This window comes from Macaca nemestrina, chromosome X (assembly GCF_043159975.1).
Source record: "Macaca nemestrina isolate mMacNem1 chromosome X, mMacNem.hap1, whole genome shotgun sequence".
NCBI classification, from domain to species: domain Eukaryota; kingdom Metazoa; phylum Chordata; class Mammalia; order Primates; family Cercopithecidae; genus Macaca; species Macaca nemestrina.
Window position 1 is genome coordinate 141157514 of NC_092145.1, and position 25166 is coordinate 141182679.

General features: G+C 44.6%; 1 protein-coding gene across 17 annotated transcripts in view; it reads left to right on the forward strand.

Annotated features, from left to right (window-relative positions):
• The window catches only part of LOC105478200 (SH3 domain containing kinase binding protein 1), a 362161-nt gene that overhangs the window by 329117 nt on the left and 7878 nt on the right, over window positions 1-25166 (forward strand). For 10 of the 17 annotated variants that reach the window (XM_011735293.2, XM_011735294.2, XM_071088620.1 and 7 more), the window contains 3 exons: window positions 16555-16664; window positions 20633-20761; window positions 24810-25078. In XM_011735293.2, coding sequence (XP_011733595.1) covers window positions 16555-16664; window positions 20633-20761; window positions 24810-25078 — 508 coding nt within the window. The remainder of the gene's footprint in view (window positions 1-16554; window positions 16665-20632; window positions 20762-24809; window positions 25079-25166) is intronic. The other 7 variants (XM_071088621.1, XM_024791660.2, XM_024791661.2 and 4 more) reach the window with 1 other exon arrangement.

Genomic DNA, 25166 nt, shown 5'->3' on the forward strand with positions numbered 1-25166 from the left:
GGAAAGGTTCTCAAAGGGGATTATAGTGATGGTTGCACAACTCTGTAAATTTACTAAAATTATTGAGTCGTACAGATAACGTGGGTGAATTTTATAGTGTATATAGATTGTACCTCAGTAAAGCTGTTAAAAAGAAAAAAATAAGAGCTAATTGAAATTTTCCTAACACTCACATTGAGGCCCAATGTTAAAATAGATATGCACACCACTGATCAAGTATGGGATTCAAAGTGCCCCTTTGCCCCACTTTTTGTTGTCGTTGTTGTTGTTGTTGTTTGAGACCAGGTCTCACTCTGTCGCCCAGGCTGGAATGCAGTGGTGTGATCTCGGCTCACTGCAACTTCCGTCCCCTGCATTCAAGCAATTCTCCCACCTCAGCTTCCTGAGTAGCTGGGACTACAGGTGCGTGCCACCACGCCCGGCTAATTTTTGTATTTTTGGGAGAGACGGGGTTTCACTATGTTGGCCAGGCTGGTCTCAAACTCCTGAGCTCAAGTGATCCACCCGCCTCAGCCTCCCAAAGTGCTGGAATTACAGTCATGAGCCACCGCACCGGGCCTCCTTTGCCCCACTTTATAAAATAGTCGCGGTTATTTAGAGTAACAACTACTACACTGATGTTTCTGCATCATCTGTAAACTAATTCTTTATATATATAATTACATTTTAGATGTGTTAAGAAAGCTCTCCAGGCTGGGCGCAGTGGTTCATGCCTATAATCCCAGCACTTTGGGAGGCCGAAGGGGGTGGATCACCTGAGGTCAGGAGTTCGAGACCAGCCTGGCCAACATGGTGAAACCCCGTCTCTACTAAAAATACAAAATAAATAAATAAATAAATTAGCCTGGCATGGTGGCAGGTGCCTGTAATCCCAGCTACTCAGGAGGATGAGGCAGGAGAATCGCTTGAACCCGGGAGACAAATGTTGCAATGAGCCAAGATCATGCCACTGTACTCTAGCCTGGGGAGCAAGAGCAAAACTCCATCTAAAAAAAAAAAAAAAAAAAGGGTCTCCAAAACCTAGTAATCATTTTGTAATGTAAACTGTCCCCTTAGGGTGTTAAATGTGTGTATTGTTTTACACCATTTTTAAAAATCAAGGTCCACCTGGACATTGATCTGTAGCTGATTACAACCCTGGTGAAACAATAATCCCAAAGTGTTTGAAAGGCTTAGGAGCGTTTTGTAAGCATGTTTTGGGTAGAACATGTCTTTATAACTTTTAATCCTCTTTGAGGTACAGTGTGAGTACTGGAGCTGTGTGTGGAATATCCTCGTGTTAGAATAATTCCACTAATATAGTGGAGAACAAACCCTCCCCCTTCATCTGCCCTCTTCCATCATTCTGAGGTTCTAGTGTTGAAATAAGAGCAGTGAGAGCAAGCAAGAGTAAGGAAAGAAAGAACTAATATTCACTGGGTGCCCACTAAATGCTTTGTCTATTTTTTTCTCACAGTCCATAGCCCTATGAGGGATGTGTAATGACTCATGGTTTTGCAGTGAAGGAACAGGGAAGAAAGCAAGCTGGGGAAACTGAGCAAGATTATCTGGCTAGTAAGAAATTGGAGTTGAAGTCCGGGCACGGTGGCTTATACCTGTAATCCCAGCACTTTGGGAGGCCGAGGCAGGTGGATCACCTGAGGTCAGGAGTTCGAGACCAGCCAGGCCAACATGGTGAAACCCCATCTCTACTAAAAATACAAAAATTAGCTGGGTATGGTGGTGTGTGCCTGTAATCCCAGCTACTTGGGAGGCTGAGGCAGGAGAATCTCTTGAACCCGGGAGGCGGAGGTTGCAGTGAGCTGAGATCGCGCCATTGCACTCTTGCCTGGGGGACAAGAGCGAGACTTCGTCTCAAAAAAAAAAAAAAAAAAAATTGGAGTTGAAGCCAGGTCTCCCTGACCCATGAGCCCAAACTTTCTAGATCCACATCAGCATTTCTCAACTGCTCTCCCCAAGGGGACATTTGGCAATGTCTGGAGACATTTTTGACTGTCACATCATAGGGGTGGGGGTGGAGATGCTGCTGGCATCTAGTGGGTAGAGGCCAAGGATGCTGCTAACCATCCTCCAGTGTGTAGGATAGCCCCCACAGACAACAAAGAATGACGCAGCCCCAAATGTCAATAGCACCGAGGCCCAGAGAGCCCAGTCTGTGTTAGGAACAGGAAGAGGATAGGCCTCCCCTGCAAGTGCAACTTGTGTTCCCTGGAGTGGCCTGTCTCATTTCCTGAGAATCTCTATAAAACCTAGTTTGAAAGTGTTTCATATACAAAAAAGTAATTATATTTGAAGTACTTAAGCATCAACCAAGGACATGACTGTGACCTTTGTGAGAGAGAGAGAGAGAAAGAGGGAGGGAGAGAGGTAGGGGGAGAGAGAGAGAGAGAGATCTTAAGGTTTGCAGCAAGTGAAATGATACCATTTGAGTCTGATTTCAAATAGAAAGAGTGTTGGATTTGGGATTAGATATTTGCCAAAGATCAACTACCCAGTGTTTAAATGGGTATTACATAAAAGGACAATAGCAAATTTGATCGATACTAAGTTCTAAATCTGTACTCTGTATGGTAAAGTTATACAGGAGAGCAAGAGAGAGCAATTGTAATAGTGACCATTAACACAAAATTTTTGTGAATGTGACACCAAATCTCTATAAACAAGTGATTACATTCTTACCTTATTTTGCAATTTCTACCTTTTATGATAAGAAATCACTTCTAAGGGTTTCTCATACAAATTTTGAGGAAAAATTCAGATCTCCTGACTTGGGGCTATTGGTTTTTCTGTCCTCTTTTTAAAATACATATCTTAAACTTCCCCTTTTGGAGCCAGAGAGCCAGTTATTGGTCCTTGCAGCATGTCAGATCATTGAGCAATTTCTCAGGTTCAACAAGACAAGATAAACTGTGTCCTGCCTGCCATTTAAAAAAAAAAAACAAACATGAATGACATTTGGAGTGTTCCAGATTGACTACTGGCTGAGCGTGTGTGTGAACAACAGCCACACCTTCCAGCTGTCTCGGGAGTAGTTGCTCAGACATGAGAGCTTTCATTGAAGAGCCGTGGCTGGCTCCTACAGACACTGTCTCCTTACTGGCAACCTTCAGACATGGCCTTTGGGACCAAGGACATTGTTGATGTTACCCGTGCTGAAGAACAGGAGATACGGTTGCTATTGGTCTACAGTCAAGTCTGCGTATGATGGGCTGGGGTGCCCATGTGTGGACGTGTGCAGCTCCGGTCCCTATCTAGGGACACAAATCGTGATCAAACTTAAATTTTTATCAGGAGTAGCTGAAAAGCACGATATATTTCTCAAGTGTGATGACAAAAGGCAAAAGAGATTGTGCTGAGGGTCAAACGCTTTATACAAAGGAAGTAAAACAGGTTGCGTTTCTGATTGATGGGTTTTTAACCCAGGCAGTCCTCTGAGCATTTTTGGTTCCTTCCTCAAACTTAGAGGCGTAGTTAATGCAGAACAGCTTCTGTGGCTGGCCCTCTCCCTGCATCGCCCTCGAGCCCTCCCCTGATTCCCAGCCTCTCAGGCTCGCAGTGGAGGTGTGCTGCTGAGGAAACAAGGTCAAGCTGGCAACCAGCACTCATTTTGAAAGGCATCCTCCAGTCCTACAAGAGATGGTCCTTCAGGGTCCTTTGAAGGGCCTGATCCTGGGTATAAACTGAGCATCTCCACTTAGACTTTCTCAATGAAAGATGTTGGTCCTCACCAGAACAGAGGTGCTCACCTCTGCCTATGCGCCCTGCACAGGGTGGTCCTGCTGGCCTTTGGTGGTCCATCGCGGTGGCTGGGTTTGTGCTTAGTTATGAGGGGTTTCGTGAACATCTTTTACCCCATAACATCCTATAAGCGCAAACTCAGTAAACATTGAGAGTGCCTGTAGGACAAGCCTCACAAATGCTATAGAAACAGGGAGAGGTTACGTCAAAGTGGGGACATGATGGCAAATGTTGCAGAACCTCACTGGAGCAGTGCATTTGGTGGTATGAATTATTCCAGAATACAGAGAGCAAATTAGTGATATCCCACCCAAATGCTCTATACCCACCAGCCTGCAAAATAGTTGACGTGAGAGAGGTGGAGGGACATTTAGGGAGCGTCAATTCAGATGGCTCTTGGCTTGGAGAGGGTCACAGCTGTGTGGACTTGCAGGCAGCCCCAAACACTTACCTATGTGCAGAGTCAGCATGTCCTCCCTCCCCTGGTATTGTGGTCGCCTGCATCTCTGTAGCCAGGGCTCTCGTTCATCATTCAGTCTGATGGCTTGAGTGCCTCTACCTTTGCTGCATGCTGAGACTATATTCTAATGCCGTATTCTGGATGTACTGGCTGTACCTACAGATTTAAGAATGCAAATCTGGAGGTACACCTAGTGGATTCAAAGTAGTCTCATAGAACAAAGAGACTTATATAGTGACCTCTGCTGCATCCACAGTATACACCACAGAGGTCTCTCATGGGAACAGGTGATGTTCAGCTCTCAGATCTCACATGGCATTTATTTGGCTTAAGGTGCCACCCTCCCCCCATCCCCTGGCTGTGGGCTCAGGATTGGCAGAGCCCGGTTATGGCTTCCATTTTACTTGCAAATATCCAGAGGAATGTACAACCTACCAGAAAATCGTGCTCAGGCATCCCTTTGTCACATTAAAAGCATTATGGACACACGACATTTTATTAAGTATTTTGTTTTAGTATCACTTTATTAAGTAAATTATCAAAATCCTTATTTAGCCATGGTGTCTCATTAAAGCATGTTCTGGAAACCTTGGCCAAGGTTAGGAGCCTGTGAAGTTTGATTCATTGCAAGAGAAAAGTGATTAGCAGTTAGAGAGTGACATTCATGGGCCCCATTAAAAGGTCATTGGATATGGTAGTGGCAAGCGAAGGTTGGAGTTGGAGGTCAGCAGGATGCCCTGATTTAGAACCAAGCTTACCTTTGCATAACCTGTAGTGACACTCTCTTCATCTCCCTAGGCCTTAGTCATGTCTTCCTGAGGTTCATACTGTTTGGAATTTCACAGACTCATTTACCCAAAAAAAAAAAAAAAAAAAGGAGGTGGAGGCTTCTAATTTGGGAGACTGCTTGATTTTTCTTTTATTAATGAGGCACATTCAAAATAAACAAATGCCATCTCCTATTGGAAAGGGTATAATCTCCAAGTGTAAAATTGAACAAATTTAGCTTAATGGGAAACTCACAATGTTGACCTTTTTCTCAGTGCATTATGACTGATGATAACCTTGGCACAGACACATGCCAGTTCTTGGCAACTTTTGAAAACCACAGGTCCAGCTCACATCTGCAGAGATAGAAGGTGGTGGGAAAGAGAAATGTTGGGGGCAAGGAAAAGGCCCCAGAGAGAGTCAGGCATTGAAGCAGTAGCTCAGGTAAAAACTAGTGTCCAGAAATGTACAATTAGCAGATTAACTTTTTTTTTTTATAGAGATAGGATAACTTGTAATTTTTTTCCTAAGAAAAAGTCATGGAGTGTCAGATTTTTAAGAGCATTTTAAATCCTTTTTACCTCAGTCTTCTCCCTTCTCCTGATGTTTACAAATGAGAAATAGCTCAGCAAGTTACCCAGGCTGGTGAATGAGAGCCTGCCAGCCCCTTCTAGCAGTTTTGGGGGACTCTTGTCTCTCCCGGGGTAGTAAAAAGCATACTAGGCTTTGAGACAGAAGGTTTTTCCTCCTCAAATTTTGTAGTAAGTGTAATTTTGGCTTCCATGTAATTCTGGACGTTAGAATATTATTGTTTCACATATGCATTAACATTCTATATTATGAGTATCAGACTGCTCCCCCTTTTTTTTATTTTTATTTTTTTGAGACAGGGTCTTGCTCTGTTGCCCAGGCTGGAGTGCAGTGGCGCAGTCATAGCTCACTGCAGGCTCAACCTCCCAGGCTCAAGCAATCCTCCTACCTCAGCCTCCCGAGTAGCAGGGACCACAGGTGTACACCATCATGCCCAGCTAATTTTTTATTTTTTGTAAAAATGCATCTCACTATGTTGCGCAGGCTGGTCTCAAACTCCTGGACTCAAGCGATCCTCCCACCTTGGCTTCCCAAAGCGCTGGGATTACAGGCGTGAGTCATTGCACCTGGCCCTGCTTCTCTTATATCTTAGTAAAGTGCTGTTAAAGAAGATGAAATGACCCATACATCTTGCTCTCCAAAAAGAAATGTGCACTCTGCTCTGGCTGCTCGTCCCACTGAAGCTGACCATCGAGCACACCATTGTACCTCCTTGGATCTTGGTTTTTCATCATTAATCCAGGGGCTTGGATGAAATGATCATAAAGAACCCAGTTCAGGCAGGGCATGGGGTCTCATTCCTGTAATCCCAGCACTTTGGGAGGCAGGAGGGATCACTTGAGGCCAGCAGTTCGAGACGAGCCTGGGCAATGTAGGGAAATACTCTGTCTCTACAAAAAAATATTAAAAAGAAAGAACCCAGTGCAGCCTCACAGTCTATGTTTCTCTAACCCTGTCCATTTTTTTTAGCTGAGTTTTCTAGACATTGAGAAAACTGCTGTCTTGGTAGCCTCTGAATCCTCTTTGAAATTAAGTAGCTTATTGTTTCCTTTGTCTCTACTTCAGTTTCTTTAGTTCTGCCAGTTCTTTTAATCTAGAATTGATAATTTGGCCCTTTCTAAGGTTTAATCTAGGGTTTTTTTGGCTTAATGATTTTTTGCTTTTAAGTGATTTGCTGGCTGTATGGAGATTTAAGAAATTGTTAAGGGGTTATGAGCATAACTTTATTATTTTTTTATTTTTAGTGATGGGGTCTTGCTATGTTGCCCAGACTAGACTTGAACTCCTGGGCTCAAGTGATTCTCCTACCTTAGCCTCCTGAGTAGCTGCGACTATAGGCATGCTACTGCACCTGGCTCATGAGCATACCTTTTCGTAAAGTTTTAAAAAGTACTCATTCATCTTTTAAAAGAATTATTTTGATTTTTTTAACCCAAGTTATTACAGGGAAATATAAAAGAGTAGGATGCTTGCCATCCTAAGTAAGTTTGAGATCCTAGAGAAAACCTTGACATGGATACAAGTTCCAGGTTGCAAGTTCTGTTTTCAAATTAGTTGGTTAGTAATTCTTTGCTTCCAATGACATTGAAGGAGGTACCCACTAAGTTGTTTGGTGGTAGACCATTAAAAATAATAATTCCTGGTGATGCTAGACGACAGTCCGGTTTTTGATATATAATTTGCAAGGAGTTCAGAGAACTGAGCGACATTGATAACAAAATTATTTCCATTCTGACCGGGCGTGGTGGCTCACACCTGTAATCCCAGCATTTTGGGAGGCCGAGGAGGGTGGATCACAAGGTCAGGAGTTTGAGACTAGCCTGGCCAATATGGTGAAACCCCGTCTCTACTAAAAATACAAAAATTGGCCCAGTGTGGTGGCAGGTACCTGTAGTCCCAGATACTCAGGAGGCTGAGGCAGGAGAATCACTTGAACCCAGGAGGCGGAGGTTGCAGTGAGCCGAGATCGTGCCACTGCACTCCAGCCTGGGCAACAGAGTGAGACTCCGTCTCAAAAAGAAAAAAAAAAGTTTCCATTTCATCTACTGGACTGGAGTGTAGTGACGCGATCTCAGCTCACTGCAACCTCCGCCTCCTGGGTTCAAGTGATTCTCCTATCTCAGCCTCCAGAGTAGCTAGGATTACAGGCATGGGCCACCATACCCAGCTAAATTTTTTTTGTATTTTTAGTAGAGACGGGGTTTCACCATGTTGGCCAGGCTGATCTTGAGCTCCTGACCTCAAGTGATCCACCAGCCTTGACCTCCCAATGTGCTGGGATTACAGGTGTGAGCCACCATACCCAGCCTCCATTCCATCTACTTCTATTTAAGTAAACAAATTTTCTTGGCACTTATGTCTCTAAAATGAAAACTAGAGAGTTGATACCAAACCATCTCTTCCTTGTATTAAGTAATAATCATACACACATGAAGTGTTTGGGGGAAAAGCCCAATAACATTCTGTTTTGTCATGCTTAAAAATTATTTATCAAAATGTGTGGTATGTGTATATATTTATGTTCTGATCATTTGTATACTAATAATAATGTAATGAGGACTCAATCCAGAAGAAAAATAATTTTTACACTTAGAGTCTTACAATTTCAGGAAAGAAAAAATCTTAAACTTTAATTTCTATACATGTTTTTACAATGGAAAGATGATAAAATAGTTAACAACAGACTTGAAAATAGATTAGGATAAAATTCAGCAGTAGGGGTTGGAAATATGAATTTAAGGAGGAAAAGGAATGATGTAAAATTTCCAACTGTTGGCCGGGCGTGGTGGCTCAAGCCTGTAATCCCAGCACTTTGGGAGGCAGAGACGGGCGGATCACGAGGTCAGGAGATCAAGACCATCCTGGCCTACACGGTGAAACCCTGTCTCTACTAAAAAATACAAAAAGCTAGCCGGGCGAGGTAGCTGGCGCCTGTAGTCCCAGCTACTCGGGAGGCTGAGGCAGGAGAATGGCGTGAACCTGGGAGGCGAAGCTTGCAGTGAGCTGAGATCCCATCACTGCACTCCAACCTGGGCGACAGAGCAAGACTCCGTCTCAAAAAAAAAAAAAAAAAAAAATTTCCAACTGTTAAAATCTTATGATATTTTTAAATGGATGATGGTGGTGGTTAAATTACTGCAGTATTCAAATATATATTGGATATATTTAAGAAATCTATGTAAGTTATATTTTTAAATCTCAATATTTAGAATATAACAGAAATTACATCCTTTGTGAGTAAAACTTACATAAAAGCTTAGATTTCAACTTGATATGTGTGAGGAGTATATACAAGGGTTTCCAAAATTATTTTAGCAAGTACACTGGCTTCATAAATATATCATTTTATACTTACACAAACATTTCTATGGATTAATTTATAGAAGTGACATTGATATATCTGAAGGTGTACACATTTACATTTTGTAGTAGGTATTGCCAAATAGCATACAGAAAGGTAGTGCCGATTTATGTTCCTGTGGATAATAGTGTAACTACTGTTTCCAATAGATAATTACATTATTTACCAGATCACTTTGCATAGCAAATTTGGGCCTGTAGTGAGCAATTTTTAAAGGAATGCAAATGTGGAGAGCTACTTTTCCCCACTTAGCATTGCTTGTCAACAATCCGAGTGAATCACTACTACCTCTCCTCGAAGCAAGACTGCAGTAAGCCGTGTCCCCCCTTTCCCTGATCTAAATTAGGTCCCCATGCTATCATTGCTAATTTCACCTTTTATCATTCTTTCGTAGAAACTAGGAGAATTTGTAATTATACATACAAAAGCCTGTCTCCCTCAGTGGGTTCTTAGCTCCATGTGGGCAGGGAATATGGCTGTTTTCCACCCCTGTATCCCCCTTTGCCTAGCTCATAGTGTATGCTCAGAAAAATAGCCACTGAATGAATGGGCTGAGCATAAGTGAGGGGAAATTCCAAGATTCAGGATCATAATACACAATCTTCATTGCCACTAGCCACGTGTGACTATTTAAATTTAATTAAATAGCTATACTTACCCATAATCCATGCACTCTGTAACCACGTGGGGCTAGTGGCTACCATTTGAATAGTATATAGATTATAGAAGACTTCAATCATCACAGCAAGTTCTACTGGACAGTGATGATACAGGATGATAGTACGTTCATTCTCAAAACTATCCCTATGCTTGGCACAGAGTAAATACTTAAGAAATGTTTGATTGAATTAATGAGCAAATAAACACTGTATCTCCCTCTCTTATTCTTGAGCTACATGTTTTGATGTAGAATCTGCTTGTACCAAATTGCCAAACATTCTCTGAACTTGCCTAGCACATTACATTTCTTGCCACAGAGTGCCTTGAAGAAGCCAGCCCCTTTTCCTGCTCATTTGAAAACACATTTGAATAAAAAAAAACAAGCAATGTTCTGTAGTGGAGAGAATCCCTTGGATGTGAATCTGTGTGTGGGCCCTGTTACTTGTTGGTAGTGACCTTGGGCATGTTTTCTAACCTCTGGCCCTCTGTCTCTTTCTTTGTGGATTATAGTAATGCCCACACAGCATGGGGTTTTGTGCAGATGAAATGAGGGTGTGTGCATGTGAAGCATCTAGTAGTGGCATGGCTGGCACATGGAGTTCAAAACAGTAGCTCAAAACTTATTTATGGCCAGGCATGGTGGCTCATGTCTGTAATCCTAGTGCTTTGGGAGGCTGAGGCAGGAGGATTGCTTGAGGCCAGGAGTATGAGATCAGCCTGGGCAATATAGCAAGATCCCATCTCTACCAAAAAATAAGACAAAACAAAAAATAGCTGGGTATGGTAGCTATAACTACCTGGGAGGCTGAGGCAGGAGGGTTGCTTGAGCCCAGGAGTTTGAAGCTATAATACCATGAGCTATGATCACACCACTGCGTGCACTCCAACCTGGGTGACAGAGCGAGACCCTGTCTCTAAAAAAAAAAAAAAAAAAAAAACCCTCGAAAACTTATTTACTCTCAGCAGCTTGTGTCCTACAAACTTCATACCTGGATTACAAATGAAACACAACAGCTGATCTCCTATATCCTTACACATTTTGGAGGGCTTATTTTCCTGAAGAATCTAATCATTGCTAATCATTTCAGCTAGTGATTCAGCTAACACAGGTGTTCATTTGACCCCCCCCACAATACTGGGCCCATCTTGATAGTCTGCACAGATTTTCCACACTAGTCAAATGACTGAGGTATGGAGCGAGACTTCCTCCTCCCATTCAGACTACCTCATGGTGTTTCTGCAATGCAGAGAAAGTACCTGCGGCCCTGTGGGCTTAAAGTTTTCTCATCTTAGACCTTGGAAAAAAAAAAAGGTAGGGAAGGGGGAATTTCTAGCCTTGCTCTTAGATCCTTGTTTCCAAATCCCACAGCTCCGTTAATGGTGCATGAAAACAGAATTCTATCTGCATGATTTGAAAGGGTTTTCACATGGTCTCTCATTTACGAAAGAATAACCTTATGAAGCTGATGGCTCAGATAATTCTCTCATTTTTTTTTCTGCTGGAAAATCTGAAGCCTAGAAAGGTTGTTTGTTAATGTGTTTCATAATCATTTTTTGAACACTCACTGCAAGCCATAAGTGGTCTTAAGTCCAGGGAAACAGAGAGAAAAGTCACAGAGAGAAAAGCCACAGCTTCTTCCCTGGCTGGTGGGAGAGGCAGAGAAGTCAATAAGAAATGTCAGTACAGGGCACTAAATGCCGAGATCAGGGTGATGGGTGAGTAGGGATGCACCCAACCCAGGTCTTAGGGTGCAGTCTGGCTTCTTGGAAGAGGACTCAGTTGTGGCACCGAAGGAAATTAGTCGGGAGAGGAAGCCCTGAAGGGGCATACTCAGATCAGGACTGTACACCTCTCTGGTGGCAGCATGTGAGTGGTAAGGGGCTTGAAGTGAAAAATCTATTAACAGTGGTTCCAGGCAAGAAATTCAGTGGCCTTAATAATCTGAGACAGGGTGTGGAGGAGAAGGGATGGCTTCCAGAGATATTGGGAGGTAGCGATGTTGCCAGGTTTTAGCTGTAAGCAAACTTATATCCTAAAGCTCCGTTTAAAGTGCACAGCAACATGCTATAATGAATGCAGAGAATGATTTAGGAGCTCCCAAAGAACTCTGCTGGTGACAGCTAGCCTGACTTAGCCTTTTGACTGTTTCTCCTCTGTGCTTTCAGTGGATGTGCTTTACGTCACCTGTGGTCACTGGTACCATTGCTCCTATCCATGGAAAAAGAGGCTACATTTTCTAATTGAACCAAATAGGGTGTGACTGAAGTTCATGGAAAATGAGCAACTTCATGTGCCATGAAGAGTCAAAGGCCCTTTCCAAGCCAACTCCATCGTGCCCAACATGAATTATCCCCATATGTCTGCAGAGAGTTTGTTGTCCAAGTATCACAAAAGCAAAGGGCCTCTCGTCCTTAGGAAACTAACCTCTTAAAAATACCCCAGCATTTGCCAGTTCAATAGTTTTGGACTGACTTATGGGCATTAAAACCTTTTTCTCTTAAGAGGAAAAATTCCTAGCCAGGCTGAGAAAGCTCATATCAAGTTTCAGCTTGATTCATTTCAAAACCGCCATGAAAATTGGGACATTTTCTCCACACCACGATGGGTTAGTCATGGAAATTCTGCCTTAATCGCAGCTACCATGGCCACAGTCATGAAGCATGTGCTCTGTGCCTCTGAAAAGTGATGTGACAGTATTGGAGAGTTTCTCCCCTTTACTGTCAGAAAGCAGAACTGCATTACAGTTCATGATCTATGAAACATGCCAGGGTAACCTGAGGTTCCCTTTTCAGCAAGCAATCTCATATTTGGTATCTTTTTTTTCTGTATGGCAGTTTGGTTTGGTAGCTGTTTCCAAAAAGTGCTCTTTCCCAACTAAAACTATAGAAAGTTAAACTTAGCAGAAATGTGCATTAAGCTGGGTGTGGTGGCTCATGCCTGTAATCCCAGCACTTTGGGAGGCCAAGGTGGGTGGATCACCTGAGGTCAGGAGTTCGACACCAGCCTGGCCAACATGGTGAAACCCCATCTCTACTAAAAATACAAAAATTAGCCAGGCATGGTGGCGCACACCTGTAATCCCAGCTACTCGGGAGGCTGAGGCAGGAAAATTGCTTGAACCCGGGAGGCAGAGGTTGCAGTGAGCTGCAATTGTACCACTGCACTGCAGACTGAGGGACAGAGCAAGACTCTGTCTCAAAAAAAAAAAAAAAATGCATTAAGGGGTTAAGAGTGGCTTCCCCTGAGGGACTTGGACCTTCCTCTTACTCATGAGTGACAGAAATAGAGCAGTCTTCTCTGCCATCTGTCCTGGAGACACTTGCTAAGCGTGGCCAGGCTTCACTGTGCATAGGTCTTCTTAGTGCAAACTTCAACCAGTAAAACAGAATGGGCCAATCCGCCCTCTCTGCATCCATAGCAAAGAATGCTTCTTCAGCCTTGAAGCTGCTCACGTCCTGCTAGGAGCCATTTCTATAAGCTACATTCCTGGTTTTTTTCTTGAGATAGTTCATTCATTTGCTTATTCCTTTATTGACAGAGGAACCAGCATATTTTCCCTAGGGACATTCTAGACTTTGAGAACGCAAGGATGAGTTCCTGCCCTCCTGGGGCTTACAGCCTAAGTGCGGGAGACAGACATCACACTTCTGGGTTGTTTTAAAAGTATAATTCATTACAGACTGCCACCTCACACATTCCGAAATCCTAAACTGCCAGGTGGACTTAATTCAGTGAACCCAGGAAGGTCGGGGGTTGGCAAAGATGGACTCCTCCCAGGAGTCCTGGCAGAAGTTTCCTGGTGTGAACTTGTCCACCCCTGCACACAAGTGGACTTACCAAGTCCATCCTAAGAGGGGCCCAAAGCTGTCCCATCCCCTCCCCTGGCTCCCTGCATTCCTCTCCCACCCCACTGTTATGCTGGGTCACATCTCGGGCCTCTTCCTGGCTCCAGCTGCAGTGTGTCTGACCTGCCACCAATCATCTGAGCCTTTGGCCACCATTTTCGTCGAGTGCTCCAGCACCTCTGTGGCCTTCCAAATCGGGCCAGCGCTCCTCAGCCCAGCATGGGAGGCCCACTGTTAGAGAGCCCAGGCAGGCTCTATTCACTGGGCCCTGGAACACCCTGTCAGTCACTTGGTGGCCTCTCCACTCCTCCGCTTGGCCAAATCCTCACTCCCTTCCCTCCCCTCAGCCCCCGGCCTCCTCTAGGGCAGTGCTTCTCAGCGTTTGCTGCATGTTCACATCCCCTGGGGAGACTGACACCTGTTTGTGCCCAGGATGCACCCCAGATGGGGTGAGTCAATCCCTAGGATGCAGTGGTGTTTTGTTTTTTTAAATTGTGCAGGTGATTCCTCCATGCAGCTGAGGTGGAGAAGCAGAGTTAATTAGCCTTTTGTTGTTCTTTAATCACTTCATCCTGCTCAGCTTTTGCTCCTGAGCTTGTTTTAGTTTCCTGGACAGAGCCATGATATAGGTTTGTCCAACTCTGCCCCTGATAGCTCCCAGCCAAGGCCCTTGGCAGCTGCCTGTTTGCTGGAACCTTTAACGACCCTCTCTTCCATCTCCTTCCCTGGCTGTCAGTCAGCATCTGCTCCTTGGTTTTTCGTCCTCTCTCCTTTCCCCAAGCCTTCCTCTGCCCCTCGTTATGCCTCTGTCCTCCCCAACCAGCCCCTCTGACCCCCAACAAATTTCACTGTCCTGGGCCTTATTTCCTTCTACCAGAACAGTTGGAGATCTGCATGGATAAGCTGCTAAACTCACTGTATGTAGAGTACATGCAAGGGTATTTGTGCGGTGTTCTTCCATAACAGTAAAACTTAGGAGGGGGAAATGATTTGGAAACTAGCTATCCAACAAATGGGATTGATTAATTGCAGTGCAACAACAATTAAAATATTTACAAAGAATTTTTAGAGACATGGCATATTAGGTTAAGTGAAATAAGCAGAATGCAGTATTACATATAGTATGAGCTATACTATCTATTTATAGGAAAAAAAGCCTGGAGGAAAATATATGAAAATACTAACAGTGCTTGTCTCGATGTGGTAAGATTGTAGTTGACATTTTTTGTTGTTACAATTTCATGTTTTGTTTTTTAAAAATTATACACTGATCATGTATTACATTTGTCATCAGGGGAAAAGTGATTTGAAAAGATGAATTGGGGAGGTTCATGTCAGATGGTGGCTTTTTGCATCCATCCAAGTGTGTAATGGGGAGTTTTCATTTTAGACAACGTGGACTTACTAGAGGAGAGTCCCAGGGTAGAGTCTGGAGGAGAACCTTTTAAGAAAATAAGTTTCTCCAGCCTGGGCAACATGTCGAAACCCCATTTCTACAAAAACTACACAAATTAGCCAGGTGTGGTGTTGCGTGCCTGTAGGGAGGCCGAGATGGAAGAGTCACCTGAGTCCAGGAGGTTGAGGCTGCAGTGAGCTGAGATCGTGCCACTGCACTCCAGCCTGGGAGACAGAGAAAGACCCTGTCTCAAAAAAAAAAAAAAAAAAAAAAAAGAGGGAGGGAGGGAAAGAAAAGAAAGAAAGAAAAAATAATAATAAGGTTCTCTTAAAGGAAGGCCCCTTAGAGGGGTCAGCCCAGTGAGACAGCACTAGAGAAGCACATTCTAGCAGGGGGATTCTTTGCCCTCCCCTGGCACCCTGCTGAGCCAGCTAGAGAGGTGGGTGCCTTTATGAGCCTCACTCAGGTACTGGGTGCTGATGGGCTCCCTCTTGGCTTCAGAGCACCACTGATGTTTTTCTTTGTGCCATCTCTGCAGATGGCTAACCTTTTGTTATACCTGCCTTGCCCTGATAAGAGGAGTTAATTGAGTAATTATTCATTCATCAGGTCCTAGGATAATGTCACTTAATATAATCTCAGGTGTAATTTAATGGCTTCTCCTGACCAGTGCTTGATTTTGCATATCGTACTAAAGAAAATAGTTTGCAGATAACACCTGCCTGTTCATTAATAGAATAAAGCTGTCACACAGCCAGACCACTTATTATAACCATCAGCAAAAGAATTCTCCCCAAAATAAAGTGAGGGGAAATGCACATAATCTTTTTTAACTTCTCTGTCCTGGACCAGTATAGCTGCAGTTATGGCAGTTAGGATGTTTTTAGCTGCAAATAAAGAATATCTTATTAAAACTGGCTGAAATAACAGGGGTTTGTTAATTTCACATGGCAAGAAGTCTGGGCACTAGATCATCCCAGGGGTGCAACCCATCGGGGTTGTCAGTTAACATTTTCCATTTTTCTGCCTCGCCGTCCTGTGACTAGATAGCCACATGGTCACAAGATGGCTGCCACAGCTCCAGACATCCCATCCTTACAGTAGCATCCCAGGCAGGAAAGAAGAGGAACAGCAACACAAAAGGCCTTCTCACTTGCCTCTCTCTGGACTGAGAGAAAAATCTGTTTCCCACAGGCTCTCAGTATACTGCCCTGTATTGCTCAGTAACTCAACTTGGACTACATAGCTGCCTCTAGACCAGTCACAAGTGCAGAGGAGCAGGACTGCCATCTCTTCTTGTCTTTTGGAATCAATGACTGGCATCCACTTGCCTGTGGCTGTTGTACCTTGTAATAACTGCCTTTTGTGTCGAGACTGCCAGAGTGTTCTGTCTACTAAAATGGACTTGGATTTGTGGAAAAAAGAGGATTCTTCCTCTAATCCTCTTTCTGTAGCTTTTTAAAGATTTATGGATATAGCTGTAGAAGAGAAAAAGAAAAATCCTGTTTCTCTCTCTTCCATGCAATAGCTTGTTAAACTAAGAAGGAAATGATTATCCCATTCAGTTTGAATCCTGTTTATTGAATGACCTAAGGATGTAAACAGCCTTTATAAAAGATGAAGTGTAATCCATACAGAAATGATTATTATTGAGAAAAAGAGGTGCTTATGACATATCATAAGAGCCTTTGCTCCTATTTTGGCTCTTAAAACTCTGATTTACTTTTGTTTTAGACTTAGAAGGTTTTGACTCCGTGGTATCATCTACTGAGAAACTCAGTCATCCGACTACAAGCAGACCAAAAGCTACGGGGAGGCGGCCTCCGTCCCAGTCCCTCACATCTGTAAGTGTCTCCTCATACTGTATGTCCCCTTACTTCTCTACAGCTGAAAAGCAGGACAGATTAGAGACTCTAGCTAAGGACTCTTCTGCAAGCAGCCGATTTGAGGACACCCCAGGAGAAGGGAGGCCATGAGATACACTGCCAACCAAAAGTGATTTCAGAGTCTTCTTGAGTCAAGCAGCATTTCTTTCTATTTGTTCTTTGTGTTTCTGCCAGCAAGGTAGGCGCTCCCTATTCCCACCTTCCTTTTCTTTCCTTCCAGACTGATTCTTATTTGAACCTGAAATGAAAAGGGTAAGAAAAAAAATCACGTTTTATGGTGGGGAAAGGAGAATGAGGCTGGTTTGGTCTGTAAACAAAACAAAACTTTACTAAATAAAGATCTGCTCCTATATAGCATCAGGCAGCAGCCGAACCTTTCTCTCAAATCCCCGTTGCCTGTACCCCTCCACAGAATACCACGCAGACCTTCAGGAGATTGTTTTCAAACATATGAGGCACCTGATGATGAAGGAGAGACCGATTGGAACACTCAGGATAACCCATAGAAGATTTTTGTTTGGGTCGTTTTGAATGACTTTTTATTGCGAACCTAGTACACACTTATTGTACCAAATTTGAACTAAAAAATGCATGAAGAAGAAAGTTACCTGTCATCCTGCTCCCCAGTGCAAAGAACTGTTAACTTTTTGCTATACAGCCTTAGCTTTTTTTAAAAAACAAATTGTATCTATAAAATTATTTCTTCACAAATAGGATTATGTAATATGCATCATTTTGAAACTTGCTTTTCTCCTCTTCTGTTGTGTTCCTTTCTCCCCAGTCATGACACATTCTTCCCTGACATCACATTTCATGGCTGCCCATTTTTCTAACCTATGAGTATGTGAGTGTTTAGCCAATATACCATTATTGGGCATTTATGTTTTTTCCAGTTCCTCATTATAAACAACACTCAAATGAATGTCACTGCAGAAAAATCTTGATGCTGTTCTAAAATTATTGACTTGGGTAAAAATTTTCTGGAAGTGGGTCAAAGGGAAATGTATGCTTTGCTTTTGCCACAGGTTGTTCGTCCCCTCCAAGCTCACCTTCCACAAGTTGTGTCTGTGTATAAGATCTCTCTCTCTCTCTCTCTCTCTCTCTCTTTCTCTCTCTCCCTCTCTCTCTCTGTATCTGTTTATTTCTGTGTAGCACATTGCCTTGTTCCAGTGAGTCTAAGTCCTTATAACCTCTACCCAGATAAATCAAGGAATTAACCTTTTGCAGGTTTCCCAGGACACATCCTATTTTCATGTCATCACTGATCCCACCTAAGGTGTCATCATTTAGAAGAAAAAGAATGTCACTTCCTTGGAACCTCTTCTCTCATGTCTAGAGTCTGGAAGTATGGTTTGAGTCATCCTATTTTTCCTCTTAGTATGAAACAAACCTAACTTTGCATTGACACATTTTTGGGTGAAAGACTTTTAAAAGTAGCTGACTTTTTTTTACTGTTATACAGACTTCTCTGTCAACACCACCTTCTTTCCCCTCTCCCTCTCACCTTTTCACACCCCACCCCAACACCCCTCTTATACCCACGACCTGTTTAGTTGCTTCTTAGTATCTCTATATTTTGTTTTTCAATCCTACCTCCTCCATCTTCTCTATAAATCCTTCATCATTTTTGTCTTCCTTCCAAATCCGTCCCAACTTTTCAAGGTCTAGAGAGCCTTGTGACTTCTAGAATTACAGACAGGTTTAAATTACCATCTCTTGTCTCATCTTTGGTCCATACATCCCATGCCTGAGAGTTCGTATGTATTTGGGGGATGTGGTAAGGACATATCATCTTCACTGCCTTCAGACTACACAGTTGTTCATTCATTCAATAAATCTTTATAGAAATCTATCCCCTATGGGCTCGGCACTGTGCCAGGTACCAAAGATACAACTGGAATGAAAAGCACATGGTCACTGTCTGCAAGAAGCTTATGACACAGTGACTCGAAGTTTGACATTTTATATGAAGTGATTTCATTTGCAGACTTAGAACAAAAGGATATATTTGTGCTTTAAAGTATAAATATTGTATTCTCTTCCCCTCATTCCCATTCATCCCCACTTGGATGTGTACTTTGAATTCCTATTTAGTCTTCTTCCAGTTAGCACCTGTGGATTTTTCATAGGCAAGTGGAGGCTTAGTGGATATGGGCATATTCCTCAAAGGCCACTGGGGGGAATGATGGAGGAAATATACCAGTCATGATTCCCCAGCCTGGGGCCTCTGACCCTAGCTGAAGCTCTTTATGCTTATAGGATTCAAAAAGCAAGCTTTGATTGGCAGCTCATGAACCCTAGGTTGTATTGAAGGGAACTGGCTTTTTGAATAAAATCTCAAAATGAAAGGATCCAGGCATGGTATGGTGGCTAAGCAGTTAAGCCTAGATTAATAAGAAGGCTTGGTGGTGGGGGAAACGTTATTCTAGGTAATTGGATTTTCAGATTAAATGAAGATTAACAAATAAAACCTGTTAAATTGAAAACTTTGCTTAAAAATTCCCTAAAATGCATTAGATTTCTGCCTTAAGTAAACAGAAGAAAACATACAATATTTTTGGGTGTAATTTTTCTATAATGATGCCAAGTGGTGACTTTAAATGGGACTGTTTTTCTACCACCAGGGTAGAAAGCATAGAGATGAAGCTGAAGATGAGCTTGTCCAAAGAGATCTCTGGAAGATTCTTCATTCTAAAGGATTCCTTGCTATAGGAACTCTTATTTTAATTTGCTTTGTTCTAAAATAGGGAAATTCTAGCCCAGTGATCATCTATGACCAAGTGAATTCCAGTGAATTGGTCCAGAATTTTTTTTTTTTTTTCAGACAGGGTCCTGCTCTTTTGTCCAGGCTGGAGTGCAATAGTGCAGTGTCAATGGCTCACTGCAGCCTCGACCTCTGGGGCTCAAGTGATCCTTCCACCTCAGCCTCCCGAGTAGCTGGGACTCCAGGTGCACACCACCGTGCCTGGCTAATTTTTGTATTTTTCGTAGAGATGGAGTTTTGCCATGTTGCCCAGGCTGGTCCCAAATTCCTGGGCTCAAGAGATCCTCCCACCTCAGCCTCCCAAAGTGTTGGGATTACAGTCATGAGCCACCACGCCTGGCCTCATCTGGCTTTTTTATCTTTACAGTGATCTTCACAGTGAGGCAGAAAGAACAGGGGTGTCGTCCTATATTTTACCAAAAGGTGCTGCCATTCTGTAAATATACTGTAGCAATACAGACTCCAAAATGAATGTTGACTGTCAGCAATAATGAGCGCAGAGATTTAGCAGCAGGTACCAAAGGAGATATGAGCTTGTTGCACTAGCGAGCAGGGCTGTGCTCTCAAGCTGAGGAAACACCGGTCACTGGACCACAGCCTGGTGAGCCCTTATCCCTGGAAATGGTTTTCTCTCAGACACATCCTTTAGGGCACTTCCGTATGCAGCAGATTTAGCAATCCTGGAAAAGGTCAAGGAAAAGGAAGAGGAGGGAATGGAGGAGAGGCAGATTAGAGCAGCCTCTTGTTGACCTGTGTGGGGTTCTTCCCTGGTGGACTGTCAGCCCTGTGAGGGCAGGCATTCTGTGTGGCATGTCACTAAGTCTGCAGTACAAGCTCAGTGCTTGGCACATGGTAGCAAATGTTTAGAGGAACGAGCAGGAAAGGATGGACGATGGATGCTTGCAAGGCTGAAGTGATTGATGGACATCAGTGGCAAGATCCCTGGTTTAGGAAACCTTGCTTCTTAGTCGCAGTTCTGCCACTAATCAGCTCTGTGACTTGAGCGCGTGGATAACAGCACACTTTTTTGCCTCACAGGGTTATCGTGAGAAGACAAAATAGCAGTGTCGAGGGCTTTGGAAAGCACATAGCATTATATTCACGAAAGCGGTGTCAGCTAAGGTGTAATTCTGACAAAAGCATTTTCTTTTGGCTTTATCAGTCATCCCTTTCAAGCCCTGATATCTTCGACTCCCCAAGTCCCGAAGAGGATAAGGAGGAACACATTTCACTTGCGCACAGAGGAGTGGACGCGTCAAAGAAAACTTCCAAGACTGTTACCATATCCCAAGTGAGTGACTAGCCATGGCGAGGGTGTCCCTGTCATTTCATGCATGTGCTAATGATGGGTTATAAACCAAACAAAGATACACAGACAGTGCAGGTGTTTGTCATTCTTCAATGACAGCGATTCCATTACTCATCAAAATCCTTGAGGCATGTTGCAGTCTCCAAAACTAGGCACAATCCCTGAGATACAAGTTCAGTTGTTTATTTCCCATGTTTCTCTCTTGTGGTTTGATCTCCTCTTCATACCATCACACACACATTCACAAATGCCTTCACACACTACCACCATCACCACAACCAGAACAATTTAAAAAGCCTTGAGATGTCTAGAGAGAAGACATTAAATATATTAAATGCTGTGCCCTCTGCCCACAGATCTTGTCTTTTATGTTCAAAGCTGGTCACAAATTATAGTTGGAAGATCACAAATATAGATAACTAATGTGGTCTCTTAAAGAAAATTGATTTGGATTCACATTCTATGATAAATTTATAGTCTAAAAACACTTTAATTTTATTCCATGCCCAGAGAATAGTATAGATACTTTAAGTTATTAGTTTATGAGAAACAAGGAAGACATTTAGCTCTTGGCTACTGCATGTAACTTTTGAGGAGCATCTTTTTTTTTTTTTTTTTTTTTTTGAGACGGAGTCTCGCTGTGTCTCCCAGGCTGGAGTGCAGTGGCGTGATCTCAGCTCACTGCAAGCTCCGCCTCCCGGGTTCACGCCATTCTCCCGCCTCAGCCTCCCAAGTAGCTGGGACTACAGGCGCCCGCCACCTCGCCCGGCTAGTTTTTTGTATTTTTAGTAGAGACGGGGTTTCACCATGTTAGCCAGGATAGTCTCGATTTCCTGACCTCGTGATCCACCCACCTCGGCCTCCCAAAGTGCTGGGATTACAGGCTTGAGCCACCGCGCCCGGCCTTGAGGAGCATCTTGTATAAATTCTCTTCTTCGTATGAATATGAATCAAGATTTTAAAATTCCATTTTCTCCCACTAAGCAAACCAAGTCAACTGGAATTATTTTCTCTGAATATTAGCAACTTCTTTCTGTCTAAAAGCAGAAAACTGTAGTCACTTGAAGCAGGAATAGCACAAAGAAATTAGTTTACCGTGGAATTTTCCTTCTCCGTAGATTTAAGAATTTACATGTATAGATTTTCTTACAAATCTGATACAGTATGCAAAATGTGATCCTATACAACAGATCAACTGTAATTATTCACAAAACCGAAGCATTCTTTCTTTATAAAAGGATTCCATTTGCAGAAATTGGATTTAGACCCGTTTTTTCTGGTGACTGTAGGTATAGGTTCATTCTGACATCCCTGGGGTGTCTCTACGGTGACATCTACTGGTGGACAGTGGGTTTTCACGGTTCTGATTTACACAGTTCTATCGCATTAGCCTATTTCACTTCCCTGGAGTTGTCATGTCGTGCTCTTCACTGCTTCTAGAAATTCCACTTGAACTAATTTGATCTAGGGAGGGTGGTGGCCTATACTCTGTGAGGGCTTTAAAATTGCTCAGTAGCCGAAATGGGCCGGGAGAGCGAGTCATGTAGGAAATGCCAAGAGAAGCCTTGATTCAAGAAGTGTCTGGAAGTCAGTCAGTGCAAAGGCATTGGTGGGTCACAGGAGTATGGGAGGTCCGCAGGGATGCAGGATGGGAAACAGGAAAAGGCATAAGCCCAGGAATAGGTGACAAGCAAAGGAGAGAAGGACAGGAGTGCGCAAATCTTCAGACTCAGGTAGCCACAGTTGCAGTGCTGGACTTGAGGGATCTGGTTGATAGGGAATTGACCCCCCGTTTCCGCCGGTTGTTACCTATGAGTCTTGGGGAACTACTCGGCTACCTCTCTAAGCCTCCGTTTTCTGCTTGGTAAAATGCTTGTGCCAACCGATCGTTGTTCAAATTGTCTAGCCGGCGTCCGGCATGTGATCATTGCTCCAGAAATGTCAGTTCCTCTTCCCTCTTACTCTAACTCCTACTAATGATAAAGCACGGGCTGGCGGAGCACTATCCCTGGCAGGAGAGAGCGCTTTTCCTCAATGGTAACTTGGCAGAAAAAAGGCGAGCAGAGAGGCTGGGAATGATGGCCCATCTGCTTTTGGCTTTCTCTGCCCAGTCTCTCCCTCTAGCACAGCCTGAATCCAGACTCTGCCTCCTCACCATGCCAGCCAAGCCCCTTTTGGCTCCTGTGCTGGGGTGGCCTGCTGGGTACCTGCTGCTGGAGGGAGTCTCGCGGCCGTGTTGCCAAGCTTCACCACCAGCCTCTACTTCTGCCCTGCTGCTTATCCTCCCCGCCTCCCAACATCCTGTCCCACTCTTTTCCCTCCTTGCCACCTGCCTCCCAGCTCCCTTGTTGGTGCCTTCTCCCCCAGGGGCCTACTGGGCACCCCTCTTCTCTCTCACCCATGACTGTCCTTCCTGGGCCCTCCTGGCCTCCTCAGGACACTCTTTCTCCGTCAGGCCTCTCCCGCCAGTCTCCTCCATCTTCAGCCTGGCCTTCGCTGGCTCTTTCTCTCAGCGTATTGTGCAGCTTAGGGTCTCCCAGTCCTGGAAAGTGAACGGAACCCTTCCCTGATCCCCCCTCTCCCTGAGGCTTCCGCATGAGCATGCTCCCTCTCTCCTGTCTTCCTGCCTCAAACAAGTTTCTGGAAAGAGAGTCCTAAACTTGCAGGCCACACCTTCGCCTCCCATCCAGGTGCTCATCTGCCACGAGCAGGTTTCTGTCTCCCTGGCTCCACCAAGTGGACTCCACCCAGTTTTCCTCTCAGCACCCTTCACCCACGCATGCAACCACTTCGATCCTTCTGGACTCTCCTCTAGGCCTCTCTTCTGCTTCATCCCCTCTCCTCCTCCTCTTTCTCAGTCACTAAGGGCTCCTAAAATCCAATGTGTCAAAAACAGAATTCATTATCTGACTCTTCAACCTGCTGTTTCTCCCATGAAAGGTACAACCTTGATGCCTGGTGTGTCCACTGCACCCGTGGTCCCTGATCTGTCCTTCCTCCTCCACCCTCTGCATCCTGTCCAGGACCACATCTCCCTGCTCACAAGGCATCTGTTCTATGAGGGCAGGGACTCCATCCTTCTGGCCCACTCCTGCCCCCAGCACTGGGAACAATGCCTGGCGCTCTATGTCGGCTGTGCCTGCCTTCACTACATCACTCAAAGTTGTCTTGTGTCTATCCTCCTAACCACTGCCTGGGTCAAACCCTGACCACTTCTAGCTTACGTTGTGTAAGACTCTCCCAGCAGTTCTCTCCAGCTCCAGATCTGCCAACCCTTAGGCCCTTCTGCAGCCAGCATGGTCCTCAGCATGGTGTGCCCTCCTCTCACCCTTTCGCCCAGCTGCTTATACCTCCCAGCCTTAGCTCTGCCCCCAAGGCCCTCTCTTGCCCCCTCTGACGCTCTAGCAGTACTTCCCACCAATGCATTTTGCTCTGCGGTCTCTAGACCTTTGCCTGGCGTGTTCCCTCCCACTGCAGCTTGTTTCTCTAAGTGCCTCTCCTTTCCTCTGGCTACTTCTTGGTCCTCCTCCAAGACAAGACTGTCAGCACCTGCTTGCGATGCCTGCCCATCTGGATGGCTGGCCCCTTCTCTGTGTTTCTGGGGCTCTGTATGCTCACCTCCCTCTGTGCAGTCATCCCCCCATCGCAGTGCGTTGGTCTGTCTGTCTGTCTGCGCCCCACTGGGTTCGGAGCTCCCTGGAGACCAGGAGAATGCTTCAATGTCTTGTTCACTTCAGAGTTTGTGGTGCCTGGCAAGTCGCTGGGCATCTCGATGTGTATATTGAACCAGTCAGAAACTCTCTGTCCAGAAAGAAGGTCACATTTAAAATACATAGAAGGCGGCATGTGAGTAAGGGGGAAATGCCTGTACCAAGCAGGCCCTTGGTGGCTTGTGGATGAAGGAACAAGTGAATGGAGTGTGTGGAGAGAGGCAGGGACAGTGGTGTTAACAGAGAGTTTGACTAACCAGGACAAAGACACAACACACAAATCCCCAGCCCTGAACCCTCCCTGCCTTCCCTCGTCACAGGTGTCTGACAACAAAGCATCCCTGCTGCCCAAGCCGGGGACCATGGCAGCAGGTGGCAGTGGGCCAGCCCCTCTGTCCTCGGCAGTGCCCTCCCCGCTGTCATCCTCTTTGGGAACAGCTGGACACAGAGCCAACTCCCCTTCTCTGTTCGGCACGGAAGGAAAACCAAAGATGGAGCCTGCGGCCAGCAGCCAGGCGGCCGTGGAGGAGCTAAGGACACAGGTCCGCGAGCTGAGGAGCATCATCGAGACCATGAAGGACCAGCAGAAGTGAGTGTCCGGGGACTCTTGGCGGCTGTCACCCAGGTTGCTCTCCGCCAGGCCAGCACCTAGTTCTGAAAGCATGGATCCCAGCCTG